The sequence below is a fragment of the Labeo rohita genome, unplaced genomic scaffold, assembly GCF_022985175.1.
Source record: "Labeo rohita strain BAU-BD-2019 unplaced genomic scaffold, IGBB_LRoh.1.0 scaffold_30, whole genome shotgun sequence".
NCBI lineage: Eukaryota > Metazoa > Chordata > Actinopteri > Cypriniformes > Cyprinidae > Labeo > Labeo rohita.
In genome coordinates, this window is record NW_026129217.1 from 6521974 (window position 1) to 6532625 (window position 10652).

At 42.2% G+C, this 10652-nt stretch overlaps 1 protein-coding gene across 1 annotated transcript; it reads right to left on the minus strand.

Annotated features, from left to right (window-relative positions):
• Positions 1-664: 664 nt before the first annotated feature.
• LOC127160159 (granzyme K) lies at positions 665-10652 on the minus strand. The gene is made up of 5 exons (XM_051102807.1): positions 10546-10652; positions 10304-10448; positions 1320-1458; positions 975-1229; positions 665-874 (listed from the first exon to the last, which is right to left on the minus strand). Exons 1-5 carry the CDS (start codon positions 10607-10609, stop codon positions 704-706), a joined length of 774 nt encoding a protein of 257 aa, XP_050958764.1. The 5' UTR covers positions 10610-10652; the 3' UTR covers positions 665-703.

The following is a 10652-nucleotide window of genomic DNA, read 5'->3' on the forward strand; positions in this document are numbered from 1 at the left end:
CCATTTTCATCATGTTTTCCACCAAAAACACTTTGTTCTTTATTAACTACACTCTGAAGCTTGACTTTAGATGTCAATTTCATTTTTAGAAGTAAAAAAAACTTTAATCTTTGTTGTATACATTTTGGGATGCACTTTCAAGTGGGCTATTCTGTCCTCAACTCTGTGTGGGGTTTGTTTAATGTCCTCACCAGGAGGTCTCTGCTTGTTTTTGACACTTTGAATTATTTTGAGGAAATGTCTGATTGTGTTCGCATATAAAGAATATTATAAAAACCAGTGTTAATGTAAAATGTAATGGAAAACATGAATAATTAAGCAACTCAGTCATTAGCTAGTTAGGTTTTGAAAATGTCATCTATCAAATTGAGAATGAAACTTTGTTTTGGTTGGCAAACAAACCATAAAAAGGAATTTGATTTAATTTCATAAGTTTCACCAGCCAGTGTAGGTCAACTTCTGAACTTTGTTTAAACATAAGAAGTGTGTCCATCAATAATAAAGCACAGTGGAAAAGTTTACTTTATTGAATTTGTATTAATGCAATATCAGATACATTTACACAATTTTACTTGTTAAAAAATGTCTGAAAATAATCCAGCATTGCTTTGTGAATATATATGTAATGTTAATTCCAAAAGCATATTTTTTTTAGTTACAGCAATCTAAACTAACAGTATGCATGCTTGAAATGTTTAGCTTCTTAAAAGGTTGTGCTGTTGAATTGCTTTTTCAGTATGGTATTGATCCAGTGGATGTGTTTTGGGGAGAGAAGAGTGAACACAGTTGGTGTTTTGGGATTACCACACTCTTTTGTCCCTGATACTACTCCAACTATGTTTTTCTTACATTCCAGAGGTCCACCGGAATCCCCCTGAAAAAAGAACACAAGACCTTCTTCCTTTAGACAGGTAAATGGATGATTTCAAAGAGTCTGCAACCAGTCATAAATGAAAGACCACAATATGACATACCCAACAGATGCCTTTATTTTCTTGCTTGCTTCCTGCACACATCATGTCTTTGGTGATCACAGGATCATTTTTGTAGTAGCAGTTGCACAGGTCCCTGTCCACCACTGTCAACTCTAACATTTGCAGTTTATCAGAAGGGTTTATGTCGTTAGAACTAGTAGTTCCCCAACCTGTTACAACACATTTTGTTCCAGGTGGAATGTCTTGTCCCTTTTTAGGGATTTTTTTAGGTTTTGATTTCACTTTTTTGCTTAACTGCAAAAGAAAAGATGCTTAAATGCATACTGTCCAAAAAATCATACACTCATCACGTCTAAACAAAATCTACATTTAATTCATCCTTACCTTAATGAGCATGATGTCGTCTTCTTTAGTCTTTACGTTGAATGTTTTAGGATACTCGTAACTGAGGATGCCAACACGCTGAGTGCCTTTACTCAGAGACAGAGATCCTATGAGAACTGTGACAGATCCAATGGGTTTTCTGAAAAAGAAAACTGTGCTTAGGTGCAGATACTTTATAGTGAACAACTTTAGATAAGAAACTGAGGGCTTAGCATAAAAAACTATGAGGTTCCAAATATGCCAAATAAAAAGTCAGCTGCTTTGTGCTTTGTACTATACATTTGTCTTTGTTTACGGTCATTGTGTCAGGCATTCACCACAGCCACCTCCACCTGCCACATCACAAATAGCACCCCCCACCCGCTCTCCATCACCGGAGTTCTAATTACTCACACCTGGATCCCATCAGCCACGCCCTATAAAAGACTCTCACGTTCAGTCATTCACTGTCTGGTCTACTGTTCACATCCCTCACGCTAGGTACAGACCCCCTCTGTTATCCTTCTGTCGGACTCCCTTGTTTCTACCTGGACTCATCGTGGCTTTCCCCTTCAGACTCTATGCGCCAATACTACAAGGACTGTCAGATAAGCTTATCAATACTCCATCCTGTCGTGCATTCCACTTTTACAAGCTTGTCAATAAAACTCTTGTTTGGTTTTGCAACTTACCTCCGCCTCTGGTTTCATCCCTGTTATAACATGACACATTGCCTGCTTGTTCATGTAAATCAGTATATGTTGACGTGCATGTTGTCTGTTGACTTTGTCTTAATCTGTTGTCCTGCTATCTTTTTCTCTGTGTTTTTACTGTTGTCCTTACTATCGTTTTGTTCTGTTGTCCTGGTCTGTCATCCTTACTGTCATCTTTCCTGTCATCTTATTCTGTTGTCCTAATGTCATGTTGTTCTGTAATCATCTTATGATGACAAAACAAGACAACAACAAAGACGACAGAATAAGATAACAGTTAGAACGACACAAAAAGATGACAGTAAGGATGGCAGAATAAGATGACAATTAGGACGACAGAACAAGATGCCAGTAAACACAACAGTAAGGACGACAGAACAAGATGACAGTAAAGATGACAAAAAAAAAAACAAGGACAACAGTAAAACCGACAGAAAAAGCAGGCAGGATGACAGATTAAGACGACATCAACAGGCAACATACATACGGAGCTTATTATCACTCAAATGCAATGCCGTATTGTGTGAGCTACTGTAGGATTACAAATTTAAGAATCTGTTGAAAATATTTTGATCCTATGTTCTTTGGTAGCATCACAATAAAAACTAAGGTAAAGTACACTGTATTTAACATTTAAGGTAAATATGATGTTATCAGACAAATGATTCTCTCAAGCAAAGTTTGTAGCAAGAGGTCCCTGCCAGTTCCTGTTCTCTTATTGTAAGTCAAATGAGCCAGATTACTGAGATTTTCACCTTTTGTTTGTAATGGCTCTTGGTGCCTCTTCCCCAGTCTTTGAGTAGTCATGATGATTGGATTAGGACTGGTGTAAATGGGGCACCTGAAATACCTGAATACTTCATTGGCATGCTTTGTTTGGGGTTGTCACCCTGGTGCTTTGTCTCCATTTAAGGGGACTGCCCCCCCTAAATGTATATAAACTACAATGTATCACTGCCTTAGTTAGACTTTTGATGACTGCAGTGCATTCTCAGTAAAGAACTCTGCTGAAGATACCCAAGAGTCTCCTGGTCTTCGCTTCTAAGTTTCCAACAGTTTTGGTGCTGTGACCCGGATAGAGCTCATCACCTGAATCCAGATTGAAACTGAGGAAGATTTTATTAACTAAAATATAAAGGAATTGTGTCCAAATTAATTTACTATTAGAGTAATGCAGTTCTACCCTATATTTTGCTGGACAAGCACGTACTGTTATTGTTAGGGGCCCACTGGTGAAGCCGGTATGAGAGATGGTCGAGCACAGTATGCCCTTATTTGGAGAGTTACTAGTAAAACCAAGGTATATGAAACATCTGTCTCCCCCAAGTGTTTACTTTAGGAACCCCCCCAATGATTTAGGTTGATATGCGTACGTGAGAAAACCAGTATAAAAAGCTGTCCTCAACCAAGTAAAGATCAGTTCTCTGTAGACAACTCGGCTTGATTGTTTCGGCAATAAAGTCTATCTTTTGGCATCAAAACCCAAGACTCAAGAGTAGTTCTTTGACGGGGAAGGGGAAACCACAACAAAACTTCAAGCTCAACAAAGATCTGACTTTGTTCCTGACTGAATCTTAATGTACCAAGGGTTGGTGAGTGTCACTCTATCCAAAAGAACCATTAAAAACCAGTACAAATTTTTTATCCTCTGGTTTGGTTAACTAAGTTATCCTGTAAAAAAATATTTTTTAGAGATGAAAGTTATCCTCTGTTTTCAGGCAGGGAAGTTTAGCCTTACGTGCTAAAATTGTTTATCCTCTGTTCAGGCAGGGCAGGGAAGATTAGCATTACGAGCTAATATCAGTTACCCTCTGTTTAGGCAGAGAAAATTAACGTAAAGTGCTAGTACTTTGTGTTGTTCTCTGTGAATTCAGGGAAGGTTGACAACAGTTGATCTGTGTTAACAAGCGTACCCTCTGTTGATCAGAGAAGTTTTAGGGTTGTGATTGTGTGGTAACAAAGAAACTCACAAAATGGTTAGAAAGAATGCTAGGCTGATCCCCACAACTGAAAAAGGTGGTCTTGCAACTCCTTTGTGGTCAGATAGCAAATTCAAATCAATGTTAAGAGTGCAAATGAACCTAACAGTAACTGAAAAAGTTAGACAAGGATTAACTAAGAAATATGAGATCCATCCAGACAAGACTTGGTCTGTAGATGAGTGTAAAAAAGTACTTGGAGCATGTATTCATAAGAACAATGTGAAAGGCATTATCTGCTGCCACAGAATTTGGTTTAGCGCTAGCTACACAACAGTCTCAGCGTAACTCAGAGCTAGAGGAACAGAACAAAGAGCTCCGGGCTAGAATATCCACTTTGACTAAAAAATTGAACCACAACTAAGCTTCAGAAAAAACTGATATGGATGTTAGTCAACCTGATAACAATTATCCTGACTTACAAGTTTTCTTTGAAACAAATATAGCCATCCAATCAGTAACTGATGTGCCTGTAGATTCAGATGTCATTATCAGAAGTCACACAGCTGATGTCACAAATTCTAACTGAATCTGAATTCATCCGTTTTGAGTCTGCTGTTACAACATGCCAGTAAAGGCGATTTGAGAGAGGTTGTTTTGAAAACTCTAAAGAATATCATGGGACCCAAACTAGACTGGTCCAGAATCACTAACTGTGTGCAAAGGAAAGAAGAAACTGTGAGTGAATACACTGAAAGGTTTTGTCAGACAGCTGTAACTTACAGTGGAATAGTTGATGATCCTGAAAGTGTGCTAGATGACAAGGGATCCCTAGTCCGCATCTGGTCAGATGGCCTTGTAGCCGAGTACAGAAAAGCACTGCCATTCTTAGATCTAGCTTGGTCTAACAGAACTCTCAGAAGTAACCTAGACTGCTTAGCTTAATGGGAAAGAGACTCTGATGTTAAAGCCAGAGTAAAGATTGCAGCAGCATCCTTTCAGGTTAACACAAAGAACCAACAAAAACGTAAATGTCCTAAGAGGGAGGGCAGTTGTCATTACTGTGGTAAATCTGGACACTGGATGAAAGAGTGTAGGAAAAACAAAAAGTATATAAGAAAAGTGAACAGCTTTACTCAGCTCTTACTCAGTCTACTTACCACTCTGAAGCAGCCCCTCCCCACTTCGCCGAACTGTTGAAGCAGCTTGCGCAGGTGTTAACTGTTAGGGCTGTGAGTGCTTAATTTCCCCAGGACTGTACAAGATGAAATATTCTTTGTAATAAAACTACAGGAAGGTGACTGTCACTCCCTTCCATTGAGAGAACGCCAGTTAAGTACACTCACAGCCTTCAAAGCTATATTACAACACACTCCAGTCACTCATCCATCCTCGATGAGTTATGATGTTTGCTATGACTGATGTTTCCTTGAAGGATGAAGATGTTGCGCAATAAAGTTTGCAAACCAACTACAGGGACAGACTAGGACACACACAGACCAGTGAGGAGCCCAGGGAAGAACTGAAGAGCAACAGGCCTTGGGGGCCAACCCTGTGGTGGACTTCCTCATAGGTTTCCCCTATCAGTAATTTATCCCCACCTCACTGGTCCATAGGTGTCAAATGACTTAAGACTAGGTCAACAAAACCACTATACGATTACTAGACTTAAAACCACTATGCGATCAATAGAAGTCTAAAAATGTCTATGCATGAATACTGCTGGTCTGCTGTTCCTTTGTTTTCTTGTGTTGCAGGTATGTGTACATACCATGTCATCTTCATAAGCGGCACCCTGGTGTAAAGAATCACCTCAGAAATCCATGAACAAGCTTCATGAGGACAAAGAGTCATCTGAGTAAATCTATGTGGGAAATGGACTACAGAAAACAGACTCTACAGCTATTCAGGTGCCATGGAATTCAAGATTTCCACTCTTATGCTACATGGTTTTCTGTCATCATGTAGCTTGCACATGTTACCATCCATATGTCATATGTGCCAACAGTTATGGTTCTGAAAAGAACTATTACACCTAATTAAATCTAGGACAAGACACAGAATAAGAGATATGTGCCTGTAACTTTTTCAAGTTACATGAATGGAAGACAGGGCTTAATGTTAACAAACGTAGGCTATAGAATGGATTTATGGAGGTTTAAATTTGTATTATGTGAGAGATAGAACTCTCAAAGGGGGGACTGTAGGATTACAAATTTAAGAACCTGTTGAAAATATGCTGATGCCGTGTCTGAAGCCTATATACAAAAACTACACAGTACTGGCCGGCGACAGCCCATGACGTCACTGTCGGCGTGACTCGTTGCTGCCGGCGCGTCATACCAGCGCAACCACATAGTACAAAAGGGCGCCGGTCAAACACATCTTCTGCTTCTTCGTCTGAAGCTCGTGTCCGAAGCATGGCGACGAGACTAGAGGACGCAGTGTCTCGTTCACTTCTCAGGGAACTAGGGTTACATATGTAACCTGAGATGTTGCCTTTCGAGGAACTCGAACTGCGTCCTCTAGAGGTCGATATGGGGAACGGTTATACCCACGCTGCCATGCTGAGGGGAGTGCAAGCCATACACCAAAGGAGAGCACTAAGTACCAGCTCCACCCAAGTAGAGGGAGCTGCCCCAAAAGACGTCCAGGTGGCTGTCAGTGACTTAATCCCTTCGGCCAAAGGCCTGAGCTGCATACCCAAGAACTTACCTGTAAGGACCAGGATGCCAGGATGCCTGACCGTAGGGCAGGGCTCAGACTTGCAATCAGAAAAGAGATTCCTTTAAGGGATATAGCCTATAGTCTAAGACAGTAGCCTAGACCTCGGCTTGTCAACAGGGGATTTACCTACTGCTCTGCGTGACTTTGCTCAAGGAGCTGTTCGGGCAGGTCATCGGCAACCCGTTCAGAAGTATCGATAAGATACATAAGTCGAGTGTGGCCCGAGGTTCCGGGGCCGAACATCTCAAGAAAGGGTACGAAGCTAAACGTGTGATCTCCACCATACAGGATTTTAGAAAGAACACAAGAAGCTAGTGTGTGTTTTTACCACAACGTGGATTTTAGAATGCGCCCAGCTAGCCTGGACACTGAAATACCGTTCACAAGTTACTGGGAAGCAGAGAACACAAATCCCAAATTAGGGAGGTTCTAAGCTCTCAGGGAGCAGAATCGTGCTCAAAGTGACGGTTCTGTAAGAGGGGAGCACTGCAAAGGTCAATACTGAGGAGCCTGAATGGGATGCCCTGGAGCAGAGGAAGTAAACTCTCTTAGGACAAGAGGGAACAGCATGTTCACAGGAGACCCTCATACTTTGAGAGGAGCGAAAGAAGGCTGGTTTAACATCGCACCAGGGGCTTCCACCTGGAATAGCCAGAGCCATGGGGAGCGAAGGCCCTGCTCTCGATATAGAGAGGTACTTATGAGCTCCAATTAGGAGTGACATGCTCACAGAAGACCCTCAGTGAGGGGAGCATTGCCAAGCTCATGCAATGTCAGGAGAGACATCACAGGGGCAGAGAAAGAGGCCTAAAGACCTAGGCTGCTGTCTATGGAGCTTCCAGGAGACCAAGGCCCTAATGGGTCAGTCCAGCCGCCACAGTCAAAGTGGCGAAAGGCGAAACACATCGGGCGGCAGGAAGCGGTCGATTTATCCGATGAGATTGTAACAAAAGCTCAGTCCTAATAACCAAGGTGAGCATTTAGCAGCCGCAAGGTAGATACCCCACCAACAGTGGGGAGGACCTGTTCGTTCTGCCCAAGAATGGTGTGCTTAAATGACCCTACTTAGTGAGGGAAGCACTGCCACACTCATCTCCCGACAGGAGAGATACAAGGGCAGAAATGAGGTCACTGACCTAGGTTGCTGATTTTATGAAGCTCCAGGAGGCCAGAGGCCTTTAATATCTAAATGGGGTAGTACAACTTCCATACACACAATCTGATGGGAGGAAGAACACGTCGGGTGGCAGCAAGCGGCCATGCCCTGCCAAAGAGGGGCATTAGCTATTATCAACCCAAGTCCTAGAGGAAAGAAAAGGTGAGCAGAAAGCATGTAAAACCGAAGGTTACCTGAATGGAGATTAACAAGCCCTGGGGTTGCAGTAATGTAGCAGGGACCCAATGAACAAGGAACTACCTCATAGTACCTAGTGGTTCGGCTGCAGAATAAGGAAAGCCTTCCAAATCCAATCCAGGATGGAGACATCAACAGCAACCAGGGGTCCGTCTTCAGGGGGGGAAGGGGGGTGTCCTACCCTGAAATATAAGATGAACACAGAACCCAGCTGAACATACTGCAACACAAGTCTAAGCAGTTAATAACAAATACCAGTTCTAGTGAGATAAAAGAAAAGGATCATACTCACCACCTTGGCTCCCCAGCACGATTCATCCACAGACATACTAGAAGGGCTAGTCTGAAGACTGAGTCCAGAGCATCAGTTAGGCTGTTCTATACATAATAGAACATAACCCTGCACATCAAGGTCAATGTGCCAGAGAGGAACCTAAGTAAGGGCTCAAGGAGACCACCAACTAAAAAACCCTAGGAAGGGGAGCGATAACTGAGCTAGCACATGGCTATCCTCAGATAGCTGGTTTTAGGAAAGGGGACCATATCCATTTAAACATAAACCCGAAAAGGGGCAAGTTGACACACAGCTAACCTCAGATAGCTGCCCTTAAGTAAGTCTGTCCCACCATAAACATTGCTGAACTATAACCACCCTCAGATGTATGTGTTAAGGAGGTGTCCTTTTTTTGTTTTTTTTTTTGTCCATACATCCGAGTTTTGGCAGCTAATTAACACCGTAACCGCAACATGCAGCATATATTCAGCTCCCCCAGGAGCTAAACACACTTCACCCACGCGTTAGATTCCCCCGGGAATCAGGCGAGATCAGAGCTGCCGCCACCGCCGCGAATGCGCTGTTAATGCTGCTATAGGCGAACGCACTCATGCAAATTCGGATGTTACAACTCGGGTAAGTAGTTGAAGACTGACCTCCGTGTTTTGCGAATGCATCGCGATGAGCACATCCAGTTCCTTGAAAGCAGGACGTGCTGCTCTTAACCACACACACACACAGAGCCCGCGAGCTCATGAAAGTGGGTATGAGAGCATGCCTGTCTCTCGCAAGAAACAGGCATTGAATGCGACGATCGCATTCAACTCCCTGGAGACTGATATTCGCTCACTCCTCACCATACATACACAGCTCGTGTAGCCGTTTAAGGAAAGCTGCGGGTATCAGAGCATGCTTGCCTCTCACAAGAGACAAACAAAGAGCACAATTAACTCCCTCGAGAGCTGAAAGCGCTTGCTCTTTACCACACATCGTAGATGAACCGTTCTGGTGAGAGTAATGCACGCAGACAAAAGGTCAGAATTGAAGACGAAGAAGAGGAAGATGTGTTTGACCGGTGCCCTTTTGTACTATGTGGTCGTGCTGGTATGACACCATGGTGACGTCATGGGCTGTCGCCGACCAGTACTGTGTAGTTTTTGTATATAGGCTTCAGACACGGGTCACGTAGGAGACGTTCCCCATAGCAACCTCTAGAGGACACAGTTGGAGTTCCTCGAAAGGGAACTAAGGTGCAGTACATTGTATTTAACATTTAAGGTAAATATGATGTTATCAGACAAATGATTCTCTCAAGCAAAGTTTGTAGCAAGAGGTCCCTGCCAGTTCCTGTTCTCTTATTGTAAGTCAAATGAGCCAGATTACTGAGATGTTCAACTTTTGTTTGTAATGGCTTTTGGTGCCTCTGCCCCAGTCTTTGAGTAGCTATAATGATTGGATTAGGACTGGTGTAAATGGGGCACTTGGCTATACCTGAATACTTCATTTGCATGCTTTGTTTGGGGTTGTCACCCAGGTGCTTTGTCTCCATTTCAGGGGACTGCCCCCTAAATGTATATAAACTGCAATGTATCACTGTCTTATTTAGACTTTTGCGTGTGCAGTGCCACGCAGCACGTTCTCAATAAAGAACTCTGCTGAAGATACCCAAGAGTCTCCTGGTCTTTACTTCTGAGTTTCCAACAACGTTCAAAGTATCAGTTTTAAAATCGTGCAGGATGTTAAATTTGTTTTGAAGTCAAAACACAATATTCTGCAAGTAATTGTGTAAAAATAAGGCTTTACTAATAAAAAATCTGTGCGTGTAAATCATACTTTGTGTGAAAAGGAATAAAAGTTCAATAAAAAGTTCAATAAAAGTACAGCCTCTACTGTTCAACTGGAATCTACAGTGATTTGTACATGTTTTTTTCAGTTTTGCAGAAATGTGTATATATATATATGCACACATATCGATGTAGATTTTATTTTCATTTGTATGCTCAAAGTGGTCATCTTACTTTTGGCAATGTGCTGCAGTTAAAACCCATTGGTTTTGAATCAGGATTCCTCCACAGACATGGACCTCGTCCTTCTGAACGGACACCATCCAGGGTTGAGGTTTTTTTACATCTTTGCCTCCAATAATGGACACCTCAGAGCATACTGGAACAGAGATTTCAAAGGCAGTTACAGATTCAAGAAAAACAAACTGATGAATATGTAGTTTCTAATTACTTATAGACAAGTAAATAACAATTACCTGCCACTTTGAAAAAGGTGAACGCCGGGAAGTAATACACAATCAAATATCGGCAAACATCCATCTTGCCGCCTGTTCTTTCAGCCAAAAGTCAATGTGTTGTCTCA